General features: G+C 41.5%; 1 protein-coding gene across 1 annotated transcript; it reads right to left on the bottom strand.

The window, feature by feature from the left end:
• Window positions 1-9354: 9354 nt before the first annotated feature.
• Window positions 9355-23307, bottom strand: LOC137235456 (uncharacterized). The gene is made up of 2 exons (XM_067758460.1): window positions 23215-23307; window positions 9355-10192 (listed from the first exon to the last, which is right to left on the bottom strand). The coding sequence occupies exons 1-2, from the start codon at window positions 23273-23275 to the stop codon at window positions 9465-9467; spliced, it is 789 nt and encodes a 262-aa protein (XP_067614561.1). The 5' UTR covers window positions 23276-23307; the 3' UTR covers window positions 9355-9464.
• Between the last annotated feature and the right edge of the window lie 1236 nt (window positions 23308-24543).

Genomic DNA, 24543 nt, shown 5'->3' with positions numbered 1-24543 from the left:
AATTACACCTTCATGAATCATGTCTCTGATATGATGATGCCTAAAGCCAATGTACCTCGTCCGATTCCTAAAATAGTCAGATTCAGCTAATTCAATTGAGTTTTGGTTGTCGCAATTTAAGGAAAAAGCCTTCTGAGGCATGGGATTGATTTCATTAACAAATTGTTTCAACCACATAGCTTCCCTCACTGCAGCTGACATTGCCAAATACTCTGCCTCAGTTGTCGATAACGCCACTGTTGATTGACGCTTGCTGTTCCAGGTAATTGCCGCGTTGGACCACTTGAACACGTAACCACTGCATGATCGTCGGTTATCAACATCTGATGCATAGTCTGGCATCACAAAAGCCTGAGATGCCATCGTCGATTTGTTTGATATATCGTAGTTTTAAATGTATTGTGAGGACCAAATAAATCCTCATTAATTTGGCCCACACAAAACGACCCCACAACATATTTGACACGACATTAACACAACAAGTGGCCACAAAAGGCTCTAGCAACACGAAAACGCACGTAAACCAAAGTCAGTCAGCACGGAGCTGTGGTCGTGACCAGAGCTACTAGCGAAGTATATCCCTGTTGCAGTTGATCTTCTCTATGCAATAGGAATCCACTTCATAGGAGCGAGTCGTGGAATGGTGATTGCGGTTGATCTTCTCTACGCATCACCCCCAGAGACCAAAGGCCCCGCCACAGTAACGCGCAACCGCGACAGGTGACACCCGCTCACCTCCGTCAGTAGAAGTACGCCGGCAGAGGCCGCAACAGAGCCACGAAAACGCACGTAAACCAAAGTCAGTCAGCACGGAGCTGTGGTCGTGCCCAGAGCTACTAGCTATATCCCTATTGCAGTTGACCTTCTCTATGCAATAGGAATCCACTTCATAGGAGCGAGTCGTGGAATGGTGATTGCGGTTGATCTTCTCTACGCATCACCCCCAGAGACCAAAGGCCCCGCCACAGTAACGCGCAACCGCGACAGGTGACACCCGCTCACCTCCGTCAGTAGAAGTACGCCGGCAGAGGCCGCAACAGGGCGGCAACGCACGTAAACCAGCGCAGAGCGTGGCAGCAAAGCGCAGCAGAGGTCCGCCGACGCACAACCTAACCAGGGTAAGCCAGCGCGAACCGCGGCAGCAGAGGTACGCCGACAGGGGTCACGTCAACGCGGCGACGCATAGCGCAGCCAGGCTAAGCCAGCGCCAAGCGCGGCGGCAGAGCGCAGCAGAGGTACACCGACAGAGTAATACAAGTAAGCGCCGACGTAGGGCGCGACAGAGTATCGCCCAGCAAATACGAGTAGACGCCGACGCAAGGCGTGACAGAGTATCGCCCAGCAAATACGAGTAGACGCCGACGCAAGGCGTGGCAGAGAATCACCCAGCAACCAGCAATACAAATAGATGCCGACGCAAGGCGCAGCAGAGTAATACAAGTAAACGCCGACGTAAGGCGCGTCAAGGCACCGACGCCACATCCTAACGGGATCCGTCTAACGGAACACGGCGACAGAGCATCGCCTCAGCAATACAAGTAGACGCCGACGTAAGGCGCGACAGAGCACCGCAGCAGAGAGAGACGCCGTCATAAGGCGCGTCAAGGCACCGACGCCACATACTAACGGGATCCGTCTAACGGAACACGGCGACATAGCATCGCCTCAGCAATACAAGTAGACGCCGACGTAAGGCGCGATAGAGCACCGCAGCAGAGAGAGACGCCGTCATAAGGCGCGTCAAGGCACCGACGCCACATACTAACGAGACCCAGCTAACGGAATACGGCCGGACCGCTAAGGCCCGCCACCGCAATCAAGGATACCGCAAGATAATCCAAGTGAAATTGAAAACGAAGTATACAAACACGTTTTATTTTATATTATAGAATTTAAAACCAATAAAGAGAGTGAAGTTTTTTATATTAAATCGATTTGCAAGGTGCCCCTTTAATACAAATTTATTGTAAACGAACCCTGTGCACGGCGAGTATACCCCAGCAAATATCAAAGAAGCAACGGGGCACCACGAAAAAGCTTCGTTACAGTATGCTCCCTTTTAGGTATCGAATTATACGTTTCACCGCCGACCAGTGAGATGAATTGTAGTTCGCGTTGAATTGGCTCACGTCGTTGACTGCAAAGGCATTATCGGGGCGAGTGCCTTATGCTAAATATAGCAAACAACCCACTGCATCTTGGTACGGGGTGCGATTAAGATCTTTGAGTGAGTCTGTGTTTGATCCAAGATTTTTAGATAGCTTAACACTCGCATCACTTGGCGTAGATATCGGCTTACAGTTATCCATATGAAAATGCTCGAGTATTTCATTGATATAATTCGACTGATCTAATTCTATAAAATCTTTTGTTTGATTTTTTCGCATACCTAAACAATGTGTAGCTGATCCCATGTCTTTCATCTTAACACTTGTACTAAGTGCTGATTTCAATTTGACTAGAATCGTCGGATCACTCCAAAATATTAATATATCGTCCACATATATTGCTAACATGAGATCTAGTTCTGTATTAAAAAATACACATGGGTCAAGTTTCGACTGAATCAATCCGAAGGACTTTAAAGATGTAATTAGCTTATGATTCCACTGCCTACCAGCCTGTTTCAAACCATACATTGCTCTACTCAACTTGCCCACTTTACTAGTACCATCGCTAAAACCTTCTGGTTGCTCGATATATATTTCTTCTGCTAAATCTCCTTGAAGAAATGCGGATACAGCGTCCATTTGATCGATTTTCATTCCTCCTTTTGCAGCTAACGCAATAAAAAATGAATTGTCGTGTAACGAACGACGGGGGAAAATGTTTCTTGGTAATCTATACCAAACTTCTGAGCGCAACCTTTCGCAACAAATCGAACTTTGTAACGCAATATATCTCCGTTGTCATCGCGCTTAGTTTTGAATACCCATTGGCCTTTTATGGCTTTTCGACTTTTAGGTAGCTCAGCTGAAGTCCACGTATTGTTCTCGTTGTGCGAATTAATTTCTTCCTCCATGGCTTTCTGCCATTTTTTATTATCTTTGCTATTCAAGGCTTCAGTTAGCGTAGCCGGGTCTGAAAATTTTTCGCTACGTGATATATATGAAACATACCCATCTAAAACTTTGGGTTTTGGCTTACGCGAAGACCTTATTGGTTCTTGCATCAACAAGTCTTTATAACTTGGGTCACTTTGTACATAATCGCTATCATATTGGTTAGTTTCATTATCTATACCGACTTCTGAAAACTGCTTACTGTATTATCAATTGGATGCGCATCAACAAAAGTTTCTAATGCGTCATCCCTCCATGAGACTGCACTATCTTTCGCATTTTGCATGCTTTCAATTTGTTGGTTCGGATAATCTTCATCCGAGAAGTCCACGCCCCTCACTTTATCCGAATCAACAATCGTTGTACTAATATCCAATTTCATGTTCGTTTTGGGAGGGCTCTCATGAAAAATTACATTACGACGTACTGTGAGTTTTTTAGTGTTGGGTTCAATGCAGCGATAACCTTTCTTATCACCATCAAAACCGACAAATATCATCTTTATTGACTTCGCATTCCATTTTGATCTACGTTGTTTTGGAATATGAACCATCACTGTGGATCCAAAGATTCTCAAATGAGAAATGTCTACTTTTGTTCCAGACCATACTTCTTCTGGTGTTTTGTTAACTAATGCTGAAGGAAGTGACCTGTTCACAATGTACGCTGCCATTGCACATGCTTCAGCCCAATATGAATCGTCTAAATTTGCATCAAAAATCATGCACCTAGCACGTTCTACTAAAGTGCGATTCATACGCTCTGCAATGCCGTTTTGTTGTGGGCTATACGAATTTGTCATTTGATGTTGGATACCTGACGATTTAAAAATTTGCAAAAATTGTTTACTACAATACTCAGACCCTCCATCTGTGCAGGAAATTTTGATTTTACGTTGTGTCTGGTTCTCAACATACGCTTTAAAATCTATGAACGCTTCTAAAGCCTCGGATTTTTGCTTCAAGAAGTATAAAAATACTTTGTGACTTTAGTCATCTATAAACGTGATGAAATATCTAGCTCCACCAATGGATTGCGTTTCCATTGGCTCTACCAGGTCAGAATGTATGATCTCCAAAAGTTCTTTTGATTTCGACTTACTATGCTGAAAGGGCTTTCTTGAATGTTTGCCCTGTGCACATACTGTGCAATTAGTGTCGATTGTTTTGTCATCAAATATTAATCCATCATCAATATGCTTCATTTGTTTCAAACTTTGAAAATTTATATGACCTAATCTGCGTTGCCAAGTTATTGCATTAATTTCAAAACTTCTGCACATTAACGACGAACCAGATGTAAATTTGTATACACCATCTTTTGCTTTGCAATTAGCGTATGGAATTCCTTTATTATCGTATACGCTTATCAAATAAAACTTTGTTACCTGCTTCTATCATTTTGTGGACTGACAGTAAGTTGGCTGACAAGTCTGGTATATGCAAAACATTATTTACGTCAATTTCTTTTGTACTTATTGCAAGGGTTGTCTTCCCAGCACATTTACACCCATTTTTGCGTCATTTGCCGTGACGATGTCTTTAATCGACGACGGTTTAACTTCACCAAAAAGATTTGCATTGGGTGTCATGTGACTTGATGCCCCACTGTCAACGAATCACTCATGACTTGAACCTGTGGCTGTTCGGCAAGAGAAGGCTCTTTTTGCTGAAAACGTACATTTTTCCTTGTCTTTGCAGTGCAATCACTCGCCTTGCGATTTTTACCACCGCACGCATAACATTTTATACCGCGATTTACATTCTTCTTGAAATGTTTTATTTTACTTTTTGACAAAAAGGCACTGTCTGTTAGCGGCGAAGGCTTTACTTCTATATCAAATAATTTCGTTTTAACTTCTTCGGATGACGGATACGAATGTCTTCCTTCGAAACACATTAATAGTGGCATGAACTGCTCTGGCAAGCCCAGACAGTAAATTCCAGCCAACCAGCGATCGTCAACTTCCCATCCTGCGCTATTTAATATGTGGTAAAAGGAAGAAATGGATTCTATGGAGGATTCCATAGATTGACAGTTTTCGAATTTGATCGAAACAAATTTGATCGAAACAAATTTGATTAACAGACTGACTGTTCGTAGAAACCCTGCATCTTCATATAATTTTTTAAGTTTCTCCCCATATCTCTAGGAGAGTTTTACATGATCTAATATGCGCATATATAGATTTCTCCACAGACAGCACTAGTGTAGCTTTTGCCTCCCCAAGCTTAGAGACATTTTTTTCAATAGCAACCGAGGTTTCAGTGTTTATGGTAATGCAATTTATGAGCCCCATCGACTCCAATAAGTTTTCCATTGCAAATGACCAATCGCGGTAACTATCGCCGCCAGACAACTTTTCAGATACAAATTCCCTATGTAGTTTCGCCATCGTGTTTAACCAAGGTTTTTTTTCTTGCAACAAATGCCGTACACAATAATTTATGCTTTTACCTTTAAATATAGCAACTAATGCTTTCAAATGAATTCCGATTCAATATCCTGATGATGCTTAATACAAAATTAATGCAAATAAAAAGGCCCATAACCTGTTGGGAGATATTGAATAAAACACGTGTGTATTCTTCGGCGATTTGTTGTATTAAGGGAAGAGTACAAAATTTATTTCAATGACTTTACAAGATAGAGATGAGCATGTGACAGTGTTGTGCAAACCTATCTCTAGCAGATATAGACGAGTGACAGTGTTGCGTAAACTAAACTAACTTCAACAAATTTGGTATGACAAATCTGTTTTTTTTTCTAAGTACTTTGTACATTAGTTGAAAGTGTTGGTACATTAATTTCTAGTTTTCCTTAGGAATGTTTTGTTTTGTTACAATAACGATGAAAAAACTTATAAAATAGGCTTGATTTTTATTTTTGGTTTTATGTATAGGGTTGTCTACTAGGTAATTCATGAAGTTTGCTTTGTATGTAGCAATGCTTATGAGGAAAATTTTTGGATTCAAAACCTTTCTTTTTTTTCTTTTTGTGTTTATGCAATGATATACAATGAAAAAACGATTTTAAGTTACTTTTTGTATTCTATTTTTGTGTATTGTTTTTGGCTTTTTAGTTTCTTTGTCAAGGATTATTACATTTACGCCATCCACTTGTTTGACTACACGTGGACCCTTGTAAATCCTTGTATGTTTTTTGCGTGGTTCTTTTTGTATTAGAACCATATCGCTTACTTCTATATTTGAAAGACGAGTATTTCTGTCCTAACACAATTTATTACGTTCTTTATGTTTAGTTATGAGCTCTTTTGCTAATGTATGGGACTTTTGCATGCGGTACTTTACTTCTTTTGCGTAATTCTCAATATTATATATTGGATCAATGGTTTCTTTCTTTAGCTCATTTGATAAAACTGGTTTTCTACCAAATGTTAGTTCAAAGGGTCACTCCCTTTTATTATCGAACACAGTATTGGATGTTGTGTTGTGCAAGAAAGTAAAATACTTTTAGTATGTATCCCAATCAGAAATTTTATCATTAAGATAAGCCCGAAGGTATTCGTTAAATAGCCTATTGTTACGTTCGATTGAGTCTACCGTTTTGTGATGATATGCTGTTGAAAAGTCGTGTTTGATATTTCATATTGATTTCATAGTTCCATATATCGAAATAAAACTTTCGAAAATTGCTGAAGCTATTGTGTTAGCGCTTTTATCTGGCACAGCTATTGCTACCACCCTACAAGACAGGTACCCGTTACCTAATCGATTACTTAATCGTCACCAATAACTTGTTCACCAATTATCGTCTTAGGGTACGCGCACATTACGCTGCGCGACATGTAGCGGCAGCGGCGCCTCACAGTCCGACAAATTTTGGCAATTCACATTAAGCGGCAATCGAGCGACAAATTGCGGCAAAAGTTTGAGTTTATTTTTGTTTGCAAAATGGACGACACTCGCAAGTATACCGTCGAATCAGAAATATCGTTTTTTTAGTGATTTTACCAAGCAATGGATAACGTATAATTTGTGAAAACATACATATAATTCCACAAAGGACAAAAAGTGCAAGTAACGGGATTGAAATACCCTAATTATATATTAGTGACACAAAAATATAATTTACGAAGAATTACAAATCTTGAAAAAGCACATGACAACAAGCCATATATATAACAATTACAAGGAAACAATTTGTGCTACGAGATTTTACTTTGCGATATGTGTTAGCTGCTTGGGCACGTCTAAATGTTGCTAGTATATTACCCTTATACGTTTGTTAACCTGGCGATTTAAGGGGCAATTTAAGGTCCTCTTGCCATCTTTGGAATTGAAAGATTCAATTCCCAAAACCGGAAAAAAAACAAAATGGACGACACAGTTTTTGAAGCTGTAATTATTTCGTTTTTGTGCGAGGAAGAGGAAAGGAAAAGAAAAAGACCGCGGTTATGGTTGCACGACATCTCATCCTCAAGATATGAGGAAGGAGAGTTCCACACTCTTTTGCCAAGATTAAAAAAAGATGGTGCAAAATTCTACACTTACTTTCGCATGACGGAAGAAAAGTTTAAAAAATTGTTAGCCTTAATGCTGCCTCATATTAAAAAAGAGGACACCTTTTTAAGAAGAGCGATATGGCCGGAAGAAATATTTACCATGAGGTAAGTTATGCTTGGAATTTTTCTTGGTGATTTTCATGTGGCTGTTGTCATGTTGTTGTGCACTGAAAAAAAATTTTGTGTACAAAGGGATTTTGCACGGATTTATTTTTGATCCCACTCCATTGGTGGACCGGCCAGGGTGATTTTTTATAAGCGAGGCTAAAGGAAGCCAACGCAAAAAGGTGTTCAGCGGAAAAATACTACCCTGCAAAAATGGTTGGATGATGTGGTCCACTTGTGTCATACTAGAGTACTTAGCATTATACTCCACTGTAATGCAGCAATGAACCAACTCATGTTTCTACACGAACATATTATAAGCCCATCATTGATCGTTTTTAACGATTGTAATCACTACACGATGTTTATTCATGTGGGTACTTCATGGATTACTCTGATGTCATGCTGAGCTGAAGTATACGGTCCAGTCCTAGGGTATGGATCACACTCCCATTTCGCGAAAAGGTGTTCTGTGCAAAAAACTATGGATAGGGCCCCATATTTCGGACCCTCTCGGGATCGTTTTCTGTTTTTTTTTTATATCTTTCGACAGAAATCACCGCTACAAACGGCTTGTAGATAATATATTTCCAGTTAATCCGAAGGATAGTCTTGTTAAGTCAAACATGAAGAAGTTAATATTTTACTAGCTCAGCTCGCCAGATAAGCTTGACAGAATCGGAGAATATCTATGTCAAAAGGCAAGAAAGGATATCAACCGGAAACGTTACAGTTGGGTAGCACAATGAAATATTTGGGTAATGTTTTATAAACGCCGCAATACCAAATGTGTATGAAAAATAACGCCGTGAATATTGAAAATGGGGGCCCGATTCATAGTTTTTCTTTGAACAGAAAACCATGTCTTGTAAAACGTTACCAATATTTTAATAAATTTACAACAGCGCCAACAAATACGCAAATACACTAAAAATTTTTATATGTTCCTAAAAGCTAACAATATAAACTGTCAAGTAAACTCGAACAGTTTCGATAGATTTTTTTCTAAGTTATGACAGTGCTGGAAATTTTCAGTGGGATATTAGTTCAGGTACCTACAATTTAGGCGAACTCGCACCCAGCCTGAATGCTTTTATATTCAATAATGGAATGTACCTAAATTAAAATTTTTTCTTGTCATACTTATGCTGCTACAATTACGAAATTTTTTTATGCTTTCTTGTTTTAATTAATAAGGTTTGGTTAATAAGGCCGTATCTGAATATGTCTTTGATTCCAAACTAGAAAAGCGGACGAAACTTTATCGGAAAAGCAAATTACAATAACAATAACTCATATGCGAAGACGAGACCAACATTACACACAAAATAAATGAGCGAAACATGTTTTTGTTCATTTTGAAAACTTTATTTTTCGTGAAGTTTCTTCACAATAAAACAAAAGAAAATAATGAGTGAAAATTATGGATTCCTTTTTGGTTTAAATGACTTCCCCAGGACTTTGATTTTCGTTTTGTATTTATGCACAAATTTTTCCAAAAAAAAATTAATTTTTGGTTGTTAAAATGGCACAAAAACCTAACGAAATTCAAACTGGCTGATTTGTTTTTAACAAACTATATTGTATTTTTCTTGTATTTTCTTTGTTTGAATATTCATAGTTTACACACTTACACCAGTACTGAAGCCGTATTAGGAGGGAGCACGATAAAAAATTTAGAAAAAAATACAAGAAAAATACACGAAGAGGAAGTAGTGTCATATAGGCATGAAATATTTTTCAAATTTAAATCATGCCCTATATTTAACATTTTATGTGTTGCGTTGTGGGACTAAATAGCCGCCTGGTGCAACAACATAACATACTTGGGGGTCTTCTTGAACATGTACTCGTGGATCCTCTTCAATATATTCACTGTAAGGATCTTCGAGGTGTTCAATATAACGTTCTTCAACTTGTTGAATATGTACATCTGCCGAGTTTCGCGAACGATCATCGTAGACCTGCTGAGTACTCCTTGAGCTCCTTTCTAAATGTTCCTCTTCCACTTCTGACACAATTGAAAAAACTTTATTCTTTGCCTTCAATTGCAAGTCCAAGGGTAAAACTGAAACGGAGTCTGCCATAGCCTTGAAGAAGGAATGTATTGGACTTCCAGTTGCTGTTGATTGCGGTACTTCTGTTTGCCGACTGGTTAAAAAATTTTGTAAAACACTAGCTACTGAAGGTTGCGACTGATGAGTTCTTTTCTTGGCACTAGGAGTTGATGTTCTTGTTGTCGATGAAGAAGTTCGGGGTAGGCTTATAGTATCGTCATCTTGCAAAGACTCTTCATTAAAGCTCTCATAAGCCGATTCAGACCTTTGGAAATTTGTTTTAGTTTGTCGTTCCTGTATATAAGGGCGGAGAAATTCAATCTGATGCTCATACTTCCACCTTTTACAGGCGGACGCACCATCTCCACTTCTGGTTTTTCGTTTTTTAATATTTCTCGAATAGCTATCCCTTAGAGATTTCCACTTTTCTTTACATAAAGTTTCTAGAAATAAAAAAAAACAATACTCATATTATATCTTTGTTTTTTTTTTTCAGATTTCTTGCAACAGGCGATACATTCAAGACAATTGCGTCTTCTTTTCGATTGGGAAACTCAACAGTAGCAGATATAGTGCGACGCTGGTATATTTTCGCGTTCAGATTTGGCTAGGCGACTGGAAAATAACAGTTTGAATATACCAGGCACAAAAAAATTGCCAGGAACTAACATTGAAATACCACACGTTATAGTTGGTGACGAAGCTTTCCCTTTGAAACCCTATCTTATGCGACCTTATCACAACTAACTGATATGAAAAAAAAGGTCTATAATTATAGGCACAGCAGAGTCCGAAGAGTTTCCGAGAATGCGTTCGGAATTTTATCTCAGAAATTTCGAGTGTACTATCGAAAAATATGCCTCAGCCCAGAACAGGTAGATAATGTCATCCTGGCCACTTGTGCTCTGCACAATTTTTTAAGAGATGATTCAGTACAGACTGAATACGAAGATTGTGGCGAACTTCGTTTGAGAGATCTTCCCCGTATAGGAGGTAATTTTGTAAATAACGCCATACAGGTACGGGATAAACTTAAGGACTACTTCAATTCAGCTCAAGGAACCGTGTCATGGCAGAATGATATTGCACTACAAGGAACTCGTCGAAGTTAAATTATATAATTTATTTAATAAATTCAAATACATTACTAATGTAAACAACTAATCTAAATTTAACCATATAAAATCGTTCTATCTCGGCAGCTGTTTCAGAAACGCCATATCTCAGGATTTTATGCATAATGTCAAAATGTATTGAATTTGAGGTCAGATAAGGCGTTTTTAAACAAAATCTGAAATATGGATTTCTTCAAACGTTTTCTGAGATAGGCCGCTTCCGAAACAACTGCCGAAATAAGGTGATTTTCCACACTACAGTCGCAATGAAGTACAATATTTTTTATGCCACAAATTGGTCAAACTGCTTGATATATTTAATAAATTCAAATACAATATTAAAGTAAAAAACTTTATATCCATATTTAATTATATATTATATAATATTTTTTATGCCACAAATTGGCCAAACGACTTGATATATTTAATAAATTCAAATACAATATTAAAGTACAAAACTTTATATCCATATTTAATTATATATTATATAATATTTTTTATTCCACAAATTGGCCAAACGGCTTGATATATTTAATAAATTCAAATACAATATTAAAGTAAAAAACTTTATATCCATATTTAATTATATATTATATAATATTTTTTATTCCACAAATTGGCCAAGCGGCTTGATATATTTAATAAATTCAAATACAATATTAAAGTAAAAAACTTTATATCCATATTTAATTATATATTATATAATATTTTTTATGCCACAAATTGGCCAAACGCCTTGATATATTTAATAAATTCAAATACAATATTAAAATAAGAAACTTTATATCCATATTTAATTATATATTATATAATATTTTTATGCCACAAATTGGCCAAACGGCTTGATATATTTAATAAATTCAAATACAATATTAAAATAAAAAACTATATATCCATATTTAATTATATAATACTAGCATTTACCCGCGGCCCCGTCCGCAAGGAGAAATTTAAATATATGGGCTATTCGCGTTAGCCTGCTTATTATCTGTTTAAAATTTTGTTTTCTGTCTAATGCATTTTATTTTTGTAATTGAGTAAAAAAAAAAAGAACTAAATAAGCTGATAACCTGATAGGATCCCTAATGATTCCGAAATTATCCAGAAAAAGCTACGAAATGGTCTCCAAAAGTTCCCGGAATAGTCCCAAAAAACCCGAAATGACAACGACACGATTCTAGACGTATCCAGAGAACCACACAGAAATGATCCCTGAAGGTGTTCCAAAATGATCCCGAAAAGGTTCCGAAATTACCCTGACGGGCTCCCGGGCGGATCTCAAAAACCATCCAGAAAATATCCAGAAAGGGTCCCTAAATTATCCCGACATACTCCAGAAAAAGTTCAGAAATGGCTCCGAGGGGATCCACGACGGATCGCGAAAACCATACAGAAATGATTCCGGAAGGATCCCAAAATGATCCCGAAATAGTCCGCAAATAACCCCGATGGGATCCCGCACTGATACAGAAATGATCCCGGAAGGTCCCAACACTATCCCGAAAAAGTAACAAAAAAGTCTCGAAATTACTCCTATGGTATCCCGGACGGATCCAGAAATGACCCCGGAAGGGTCCCCAAATCACCCTGATGGATCAGGCAAACCATATTAATTCCGGAAGGGTCCCCAAATGATCCCGAAATAATACAGAAAAATGAAATGACGCCTAAAGGGTCTCCAAATGATCCCGAAATAGTCCGGAAAAAGTCTCGAAATTACTCTGATGGGTTCCCGTACAGATCCCGAAATCCATCCAGAAGTGATGCCGGAAGGGTCCCCAAATGATCCCATATTAGCCCTGAAAAAGTTCCGGAATGACCCAGACGGGCTCCCGGACAGATCCCGAAAACCATCCAGAAATGATCCCGGCAGGGTCTCTATATGACCCTTACGGGATTACAAATAAGGTGAAGCTAATTATAAACTGTATGTGCCAGATACCAAAAACTATTGATTTAGGAGAAAATTTATATTGAGTTATAACAATTTATAGATTTTACACCAGAGGGGGATAAAGGGGGGGGGCGAGGGTGTCACTGCTTACTTTGTAAGCCCTCGACTTATTTGACCCCTTGAGTCTGTGATATTGGTGAAGGCCAGTATGCGTAAAGTTATAATGTGTAACAAATTATTAAAAAGTAATTGCTCGAAGGGGTCCTGGGCCCCCACCCCTTTTTCCATGTTCGAAAAAAATTTCGCTAGTAGACTACTGTCTGTGTCCCAAATTTCATTAAAATCCGTGTAGCCATTCTGGCGTGATTCAGTCGCAAAGACGAAAAAATATAATAATTAAATTATAACTGTTCCTAGGGGGCGGCGACCACGCCCCTTTTGAAAATAATATAGCTAGTAGATCCTTCTAGACTATTGGATATATGTGTGCAAAATTTCATCCAAATCGATCCAGCCGTTCTTGCGTGATTGAGTCACAAAGACAAACGTCTGGACAAACATCTTCACATCCAAACTTTGCCATTTATAATATATACTAGCCTTTACCCGCGGCCCCGTCCGCAAGGAGAAAATGAAATATGTGGGCTATTCACGTTAGCCTGCTTATAAAGTTATCTGTTTAAAATTTTTTGTCTGTCTAATGCATTTTATTTTTGTAATTGAGTAAAAAAAAGAACTTTATGAGCTGATAGCCTGATAGGATCCCAAAATGATAACGAAATTATCCAGAAAAAGCCACGAAATGACCACGACGCTATCGCGGACGGATCCCGAAAACCATCCAGAAACACCCCGGAAGTGTTTCCAAAAGTTCCCGAAGTAGTCCCAAAAAAACCCGAAATGACAACGACACGATTCTAGACTTATCCAGATAACCACACAGAAATGATGCCTGAAGGGTACCAAATTGATCCCGAAATAGTCCCGAAAAAGTTCCGAAATTACCCTGACGGGCTCCCGGACGGATCTCAGAAACAATCCAGAAAATATCCAAGAAGGGTCCCTAAATTATCCCGACTAACTCCAGAAAAAGTTCCGAAATGGCTCCGAGGGGATCCACGATGGATCGCGAAAACCATACAGAAATGATTCCGGAAGGATTCCAAACTGATCCCGAAATAGTCCGGAATTGACCCAGATGGGATCCCGCATAGATCCAGAAATGATCCCGGAAGGGTGCAAAAACTATCCCGGAAAAGTAACAAAAAATCCCGAAATGGCTCCTACGGCATCCCGGACGGATCCAGAAATGATCTCGGAAGGGTCCCCAAATGATCCCAAAATGGTCCCGAAATGACCCTGATGGATCCGGCAAACCATCAAGAAATTATGCCGAAAGGGTCCCAAAATGATCCCGAAATAATACAGAAAAAGTCACGAAACGACCCCTAGAGGATCCCCAAATGATCCCGTATTAGCCCCGAAAAGGTCCCGAAATAACCCCGACGGGATCCCGGACAAATCCCGAAAACCATCCAGAAATGATGCCGGAAGGAATCCCAAATGATTCCGTAAAAGTTCCGCATTGATTCCGACGGGATCCCGAACGGATACCGAAAATCATCCAGAAGTGATGCCGGAAAGGTCCTCAAATGATCACCTAATAGTCCCGAAATGACCCTTAAGGGGTCATGGACGGATCCCATAAACCATCCAGAAATGATCCCGATATATTCCCGAAGAAGTCACGAAATGACCCTGACGGGATCTCGAACGCACCCCTAAATGACCCTGACGGGATCCCGGACAGATCCCGAAATCCATCCAGAAATGATCTTGGGAGGGACCCCAAATGATCCCGAAAAAGTCCCGCAATGATTCCGAGGGGATCCTGATCGGATACCGATAACCATCCAGAAGTGATGCCGGAAAGGTCCTCAAATGATCACCTAATACCAAAATGACCCTGACGGCATCCCGGACTGATCCCAAAATCCATCCAGAAATGATCTTGGGAAGGTCCCACAATTATCCCGAAATAGTCTAGGAAAAGTTCAGAAATTACCCTGACGGGTTCCCGGACGAATCCTGAAAGCCATCTCTAAATGATCCCGAAAAAGTCCCGAAATGACCCTGACTGGACCCCGAAAGGATCCCGAAAACTATCCAGAAATGATGCCGGAAATGTCCTCAAATGATCACCTAATAGTTCCGAAAAGACCCTGACGGGATCCCTAACGGATCCCGACAACTATCTAGAAATGATGCCGAAAGGGCCCGCAAATGATCCCGTATTAGTCGAGAAAAAGTCCCGAAATGAACCCGACGGGATGCCGGACGAATCCCAAAAACCAGCCAGAAATGATGCCGGAAGGGACACCAAATGATCCCGAAAAAGTCCCGCAATAATTCTTACGGGATCCTGAGCGGATACCGAAAACCATCCAGAAGTGATGCCGAAAAGGTCCTCAAATTATCACCTAATAGTCCCAAAATGACCCTGACGGCATCCCGGACATATCCCGAAATCCATCCAGAAATGATCTTGGGAGGGTCCCAAAATTATCCCGAAATAGTCTGGGAAAAGTCCAGAAATTACCCTGACGGATACCGGACGAATCCTGAAAACCAATCTTAAATGATGCCGAAAAAGTCCCGAAATGACCCTGATGGGACCCGGAAAGGATCCCGAAAACTAACCTGAAATGATGCCGGAAAGGTCCTCAAATGATCTCCCAATAGTTCCGAAAAGACCCGGACGGGATCCCGAACGGATCCCGACAACTATCCAGAAATGATACCGAAAGGGCCCGCAAACGATCCCGTATTATTCGAGAAAAAGTCCCGAAATGACCCCGACGGGATGCCGGACGAATCCCAAAAACCATCCAGAAATGATTTTGGAAGGGACCCCAATGATCCCGAAAAAGTCCCGCAATTATTCAGACGGGAATCTGAACGGATACCGAAAACCATCCAGAAGTGATGCCGGAACGGTCCTCAAATGCTCACCTAATAGTCCCAAAATGACCCTGAGGGCATCCCGGACAAATCCCGAAATCCATCCAGAAATGATCTTGGGAAGGTCCCAAAATGATCCCGAAATAGTCTCGGAAAAGTCCAGAAATTACCCTGACGGGTTCCCGGACGAATCCTGAAAGCCATCCTTAAATGATCCCGAAAAAGCCCCGAAATGACCCTGACGGGAACCCGAAAGGATTCCAAAAACTATCCAGAAATGATGCCGGAAAGGTCCTCAAATGATGCCCTAATAGTTCCGAAATGACCGTGACGGGATCCCGAACGGATCCCGACAACTATCCAGAAATTATGCCGAAAGGGTCCGCAAATGATCCCGTATTAGTCGAGAAAAAGTCCCGAAATGACCCCGACGGGATCCCGGACGAATCCCAAAAACCATCCAGAAATGATGCCGGTAGGTATCCCAAATGATCCCGAAATAATCCCGAAATGACCTCGTCGGCATCCCGGACGGATACCGAAAATTATCCAGAAATGATGCCGGAAAGGTCCACAAATGATCCCCTAATAGTCCCGAAAATGTTCCAAAATAACCCCGACGGGATCCCGGACGGATTCCGTAAACTATACAGAAATGATCCCGGAAGGGTCCCAAAATGATCCCGAAATAGTCCCGAAAAAGTCCCGAAATTACCCCGGCGTAATCCCGGACCGATCCCGAAAACCATCCAGAAATGATCCCGGAAGGGTCTCGACTGACCCTTACGGGATTACAAATAAGGTGAAGCTAATTATAAAACCATGTTAATAAGGCAGCAGGCGCATTGGAGCGAATAAAAAGTTAGATAGAAACATACAGGTAAAGCTAATAAAAGCGTGCTAATAAAAACAATTGATGGAGGGCGGATGGCGGGAGTAGAGGAGAGGACCACTGATCGTTCCTCCAAAATTGTCTAGATCTCGTTCTGTATGTACCAGATACCAAAAACTATTGATTTAGGAGAAAATATAGATTGAGTTATAACAATTTATGGATTTTACACCAGAGGGGGAGATAAAGGGGGGCGGGCGGAGGGTGTCACTGCTTACTTTGTAAGCCCTCGACTTATTTGACCCCTTGAGTCTGTGATATTGGTGAAGGCCAGTATACGTAAAGTTATAATGTGTAAAAATTATGAAAAATAATTTCTCGAAGGGTCGTGGGACCCCCACCCCTCTTTCCATGTTCGAAAAAAATTTCGCTAGTAGACTACTGTCTGTGTCCCAAATTTCATCAAAATCCGTGTAGCCATTCTGGCGTGATTCAGTCGCAAAGACGAAAAAATATAATAATTAAATTATAACTGTTCCTAGGGGGCGGGGACCACGCCCCTTTTGAAAAATATATAGCTAGTAGATCCTTCTAGACTATTGGCTATATGTGCGCAAAATTTCATCCAAATCGGTCCAGCCGTTCTTGCGTTATTGAGTCACAAAGACAAACGTCTGGACAAACATCCAAACATCCAAACATCCAAACATCTTAACATCCAAACTTTCCCATTTATAATATATATTAGATAGCCTTTACCCGCGGCCCCGTCCGCAAGGAGAAAATGAAATATGTGGGCTATTCACGTTAGCCTGCTTATAAAGTTATCTGTTTAAAATTTTTTGTCTGTCTAATGCATTTTATTTTTGTAATTGAGTAAAAAAAAGAACTTTATGAGCTGATAACCTGATAGGATCCCAAAATGATAACGAAATTATCCAGAAAAAGCCACGAAATGACCACGACGCTATCGCGGACGGATCCCGAAAACCATCCAGAAACACCCCGGAAGTGTTTCCAAAAGTTCCCGAAGTAGTCCCAAAAAAACCCGAAATGACAACGACACGATTCTAGACTTATCCAGATAACCACACAGAAATGATGCCTGAAGGGTACCAAATTGATCCCGAAATAGTCCCGAAAAAGTTCCGAAATTACCCTGACGGGCTCCCGGACGGATCTCAGAAACCATCCAGAAAATATCAAGGAAGGGTCCCTAAATTATCCCGACTAACTCCAGGAAAAGTTCCGAAATGGCTCCGAGGGGATCCACGATGGATCGCGAAAACCATACAGAAATGATTCCGGAAGGATTCCAAAATGATCCCGAAATAGTCCGGAATTGACCCAGATGGGATCCCGCACAGATCCAGAAATGATCCCGGAAGGGTGCAAAAACTATCCCGGAAAAGTAACAAAAAATCCCGAAATGGCTCCTACGGCATCCCGGACGGATCCAGAAATGATCTCGGAAGGGTCCCCAAATGATCCCAAAATGGTCCCGAAATGACCCTGATGGATCCGGCAAACCATCAAGAAATTATGCCGAAAGGGTCCCAAAATGATCCCGAAATAATACAGAAAAAGTCACGAAACGACCCCTAGAGGATCCCCAAATGATCCCGTATTAGCCCCGAAAAGGTCCCGAAATAACCCCGACGGGATCCCGGACAAATCCCGAAAACCATCCAGAAATGATGCCGGAAGGAATCCCAAATGATTCCGTAAAAGTCCCGCATTGATTCCGACGGGATCGCGAACGGATACCGAAAATCATCCAGAAGTGATGCCGGAAAGGTCCTCAAATGATCACCTAATAGTCCCGAAATGACCCTTAAGGGGTCATGGACGGATCCCATAAACCATCCAGAAATGATCCTGATATATTCCCGAAGAAGTCACGAAATGACCCTGACGGGATCTCGAACGCACCCCTAAATGACCCTGACGGGATCCCGGACAGATCCCGAAATCCATCCAGAAATGATCTTGGGAGGGACCCCAAATGATCCCGAAAAAGTCCCGCAATGATTCCGAGGGGATCCTGATCGGATACCGATAACCATCCAGAAGTGATGCCGGAAAGGTCCTCAAATGATCACCTAATACCAAAATGACCCTGACGGCATCCCGGACTGATCCCAAAATCCATCCAGAAATGATCTTGGGAAGGTCCCACAATTATCCCGAAATAGTCTAGGAAAAGTTCAGAAATTACCCTGACGGGTTCCCGGACGAATCCTGAAAGCCATCTCTAAATGATCCCGAAAAAGTCCCGAAATGACCCTGACTGGACCCCGAAAGGATCCCGAAAACTATCCAGAAATGATGCCGGAAATGTCCTCAAATGATCACCTAATAGTTCCGAAAAGACCCTGACGGGATCCCGAACGGATCCCGACAACTATCTAGAAATGATGCCGAAAGGGCCCACAAATGATCCCGTATTAGTCGAGAAAAAGTCCCGAAATGAACCCGACGGGATGCCGGACGAATCCCAAAAACCCGCCAGAAATGATGCCGGAAGGGACACCAAATGATCCCGAAAAAGTCCCGCAATAATTCCTACGGGATCCTGAGCGGATACCGAAAACCATCCATAAGTGATGCCGAAAAGGTCCTCAAATGATCACCTAATAGTCCCAAAATGACCCTGACGGCATCCCGGACAGATCCCGAAATCCATCCAGAAATGATCTTGGGAGGGTCCCAAAATTATCCCGAAATAGTCTGGGAAAAGTCCAGAAATTACCCTGACGGATACCGGACGAATCCTGAAAACCAATCTTAAATGATGCCGAAAAAGTCCCGAAATGACCCTGATGGGACCCGGAAAGGATCCCGAAAACTAACCTGAAATGATGCCGGAAAGGTCCTCAAATGATCTCCCAATAGTTCCGAAAAGACCCTGACGGGATCCCGAACGGATCCCGACAACTATCCAGAAATGATACCGAAAGGGCCCGCAAACGATCCCGTATTATTCGAGAAAAAGTCCCGAAATGACCCCGACGGGATGCCGGACGAATCCCAAAAACCATCCAGAAATGATTTTGGAAGGGACCCCAATGATCCCGAAAAAGTCCCGCAATTATTCCGACGGGAATCTGAACGGATACCGAAAACCATCCAGAAGTGATGCCGGAACGGTCCTCAAATGCTCACCTAATAGTCCCAAAATGACCCTGAGGGCATCCCGGACAAATCCCGAAATCCATCCAGAAATGATATTGGGAAGGTCCCAAAATGATCCCGAAATAGTCTCGGAAAAGTCCAGAAATTACCCTGACGGGTTCCCGGACGAATCCTGAAAGCCATCCTTAAATGATCCCGAAAAAGCCCCGAAATGACCCTGACGGGAACCCGAAAGGATTCCAAAAACTATCCAGAAATGATGCCGGAAAGGTCCTCAAATGATCCCCTAATAGTTCCGAAATGACCGTGACGGGATCCCGAGCGGATCCCGACAACTATCCAGAAATTATGCCGAAAGGGTCCGCAAATGATCCCGTATTAGTCGAGAAAAAGTCCCGAAATGACCCCGACGGGATCCCGGACGAATCCCAAAAACCATCCAGAAATGATGCCGGTAGGTATCCCAAATGATCCCGAAATAATCCCGAAATGACCTCGTCGGCATCCCGGACGGATACCGAAAATTATCCAGAAATGATGCCGGAAAGGTCCACAAATGATCCCCTAATAGTCCCGAAAATGTTCCAAAATAACCCCGACGGGATCCCGGACGGATTCCGTAAACTATACAGAAATGCTCCCGGAAGGGTCCCAAAATGATCCCGAAATAGTCCCGAAAAAGTCCCGAAATTACCCCGGCGTAATCCCGGACCGATCCCGAAAACCATCCAGAAATGATCCCGGAAGGGTCTCGACTGACCCTTACGGGATTACAAATAAGGTGAAGCTAATTATAAAACCATGTTAATAAGGCAGCAGGCGCATTGGAGCGAATAAAAAGTTAGATAGAAACATACAGGTAAAGCTAATAAAAGCGTACTAATAAAAACAATTGATGGAGGGCGGATGGCGGGAGTAGAGGAGAGGACCACTGATCGTTCCTCCAAAATTGTCTAGATCTCGTTCTGTATGTACCAGATACCAAAAACTATTGATTTAGGAGAAAATTTAGATTGAGTTATAACAATTTTTGGATTTTACACCAGAGGGGGAGATAAAGGGGGCGGGCGGAGGGTGTCACTGCTTACTTTGTAAGCCCTCGACTTATTTGACCCCTTGAGTCTGTGATATTGGTGAAGGCCAGTATACGTAAAGTTATAATGTGTAAAAATTATGAAAAATAATTTCTCGAAGGGTCGTGGGACCCCCACCCCTCTTTCCTTGTTCGAAAAAAATTTCGCTAGTAGACTACTGTCTGTGTCCCAAATTTCATCAAAATCCGTGTAGCCATTCTGGCGTGATTCAGTCGCAAAGACGAAAAAATATAATAATTAAATTATAACTGTTCCTAGGGGGCGGGGACCACGCCCCTTTTGAAAAATATATAGCTAGTAGATCCTTCTAGACTATTGGCTATATGTGTGCAAAATTTCATCCAAATCGGTCCAGCCGTTCTTGCGTTATTGAGTCACAAAGACAAACGTCTGGACAAACATCCAAACATCCAAACATCCAAACATCCAAACATCTAAACATCCAAACATCCAAACATCCAAACATCTTAACATCCAAATTTTCCCATTTATAATATATATTAGATTAGATTAGATAGATTATACAATGCGAGTCACTCTAGCTCAACTTCGATCTGGATACTGTAACAGGTTAACCTATACCTATCCAGAATCAACCCCGACATACTAAATGTATGCCCTGCTTGCAATGTGTCCCTACATGACACCAACCATCTCTTTAATTGGAATGTGGAACCAACACCTCTAACACCCCTCACATTATGGTCCACCCCTGTTGAAAAATGGAAAATGGCCAAGGTGGTCCCGCTACTAAACCCTGGGAAACCACCTTGTTGTTGTTGTTGTTGTTGTAGCGATAAGGTTGCTCCCCGAAGGCTTTGGGAAGTTTTATCGATGTGATGGTCCTTTGCCGGATACAGATCCGGTACGCTCCGGTACCACAGCACCATTAAGGTGCTAGCCCGACCATCTCGGGAACGATTTATGTGGCCAAATTAAACCTTCAGGCCATTCCCTCCCTCCCCACCCCCAAGTTCCATGATGGGCTTGGGGTCGCCAGAGCCTCGCCTGTTAGTGAAACAGGATTCGCCGCGGATAGGTGAGGTTGACAATTGGGTTTGGAGAAGCTATATATTGCGCTGGCAACCTGAAGGGTTGCGCTACACAGCCCCTTGAATCTGGTATTTTAGTCGCCTCTTCCGACAGGCATACCTACCGCGGGTATATTCTGATCCCCTAACCCGCTGGGGTTAGGAGAGTCTAACATAGGAGAGTCATATCGCCCAGTATCTCTCCTATCGCCAGTAGCTAAGACGCTTGAAGCCATTTTACTGCCCCATTTCAAGGCAAATTTGCCACTAGCCTCTCATCAGCATGGCTTTAGAAAACTGCACAGCACTACCACCGAGCTAAATGCCATTAGCACCCAGATAAATTGCGCTTTAAATCAAAACCACCTCCATAGAACAGTACTCGTTGCGCTAGACCTATCAAAAGCTTTTGATACGGTCAACCATGGCACGTTACTGCAAAGGGTCTACCCTTCCCCCAAGTCTTAAAAGGTGGGACCGCAAATTATCTGGGTGGAATTGCCCGGCCAATCCAGTTTTCAAAGAGCAATACCCTAAACGAGCGAAAGAGGAACGCACACTCCCTAGGGAAGCGCGAGTCACTCCAGCCCAACTTCGATCTGGATACTGTAACAGGTTAACCTATACCTATCCAGAATCAACCCCGACATACTAAATGTATGCCCTGCTTGCAATGTGTCCCCACATGACACCAACCATCTCTTTAATTGTAATGTCGAACCAACACCTCTAACACCCCTCACATTATGGTCCACCCCTGTTGAAACAGCAAGTTTCCTTGGACTCCCGTTAGAGGATATTGATCACAATTTGTGATCGGTCACACCTATTGGATGGCGAAGCACTGCTACAACAACAACTATAGTTTCTTACGCCGACGACTGCACGATAATGGCAACCGAACCTGGCCCTCCAATAGACGATTTATAAAATTAAAATAAATGTAAGGCGCGATAACCTCCGAAGAGATCTAAGGCCGAGCTTCTCTTCCAATTTGCGTCGTGCTCCTCTTGATTTTTCCCTACAAATAGACGAATTAGTTTCTAGAATAAACTGCTATCTTCCCAGACTTTCTGGTTTCTTCAACTCGCACGACCTGGTACCTTTACCGAACAAATAAACGCAAATTTTGAACGTCTTAGGGGTAAAGTTCTATTACACTGTCACCTTTAAGGCTTTTTTAAGCCATAACAATAATAGCGGAAAGACCAAGATTAAACCTTTAGTGTCTTCATTGGCTCCTTGCGCAATTGATTATAGTTTATCACCTGTTGCAACAAATTCATTACCCTCGCTGTAAACTGTCTGCAAGCGTGAATGATTTATTATTTAACTAAAACATTGATATATTCAACGCAACCTCTCGGAAAATGCAAACGCAAGAACAAAAATAGTTTACTCACCATCTGCTCCAATTTCCTTTGAGATTTCGGCCCAAATATTGTTTTTCCTCGTAGTATTCATGTAATGCTCATTTTGTAAATTGTAAAGTTCGGGATAATTACCTATTAAAATAATAAGCTGTTCCTCGTTTATTTGCATTTTGTAAATATATTAAACTAGGCCAATAATAATATTGTAAACATATTTTGCCACTCGGTAATTCACAGCTAGCGGCAGCAGCACTGCGCGACACTTCCCAAAGCGGCATTTTTGCCTAGTTGATCAAATTTGCCGCGCTGTGCCGGGTCGCGCAGTGCTGCTAACGCTAGGTGTGAATTTCCTCATAAGAATACATGCAAAGAATAGTTTGTAGTTCAGTGCAGTGCTGCGTAGTGCAGCCTAATGTGGCCTTAACTTTAATGACTTTTACATTGCTCTCGTGAAAAAGGTAACGCATGCGCTCTCTCAAAATAGTGTACGTGTGACTCGCTTTCTTGCACTTACCTATTGTGTTTTCGACATTCCTTCTCGCTCGATGTTATTTACATTTTTAGGTTACTTCATCAGTTATGTTTTCGTTATCGCTAACCAAAACATATGCAACAACAACAACACGGGTAACTGGCCTATCGGTTACCCCTATCGGTTAAAAAATAAAAAAAAAATAAATGTAAGGCGCGATAACCTCCGAAGAGATCTAAGGCCGAGCTTCTCTTCCAATTTGCGTCGTGCTCCTCTTGATTTTTCCCTACAAATTGGCCGGACGGGACCTACATGTTTTATGCCGACTCCGAACGGCATCTGCAAGGCAGATGAGTTTTCACTGAGAGCTTTTCATGGCAGAAATACAATCGGAGCGCTTGCCAGACATTGCCGAGGGGCGACCCCGCTTAAAAAAATTTTCTTCTAATTGAAAAATCTTATTTCTAAAATTTTGATGTTGCTTTGCCCGGGAGTTGAACCCAGGGCATACGGCGTGATAGGCGGAGCACGCTACCATCACACCACGGTGGCCCGTATCGGTTACCTTCTGTCAAATCGCTTTTTCCATGAATGAAACGCGTTCTTTATGTTCAGATAATATTTAATTATAAATAGTTCATATATACAATGTTTTTTTACAATTTAAATTATTCCCTTATTACTCTAGTGAACTTTACATATGTGTATATTAGCCGTGTTTTTTAACACGCGTATATCCGTTTACGCTTAAACTTTATATTGACTGCTAAGAGACAAACTATAAATACACCTCTGAAATTGCTGCGCATAAATTTTGTCCTACTAAATTTCAATACGCATTATACTCAGATGTAACTGAAATATGTGTCTTTGTTTCACCCTGTACA

This window comes from Eurosta solidaginis, chromosome X (genome assembly GCF_040869045.1).
Source record: "Eurosta solidaginis isolate ZX-2024a chromosome X, ASM4086904v1, whole genome shotgun sequence".
NCBI lineage: Eukaryota > Metazoa > Arthropoda > Insecta > Diptera > Tephritidae > Eurosta > Eurosta solidaginis.
This window is presented reverse-complemented; position numbering and strand designations above follow the sequence as displayed.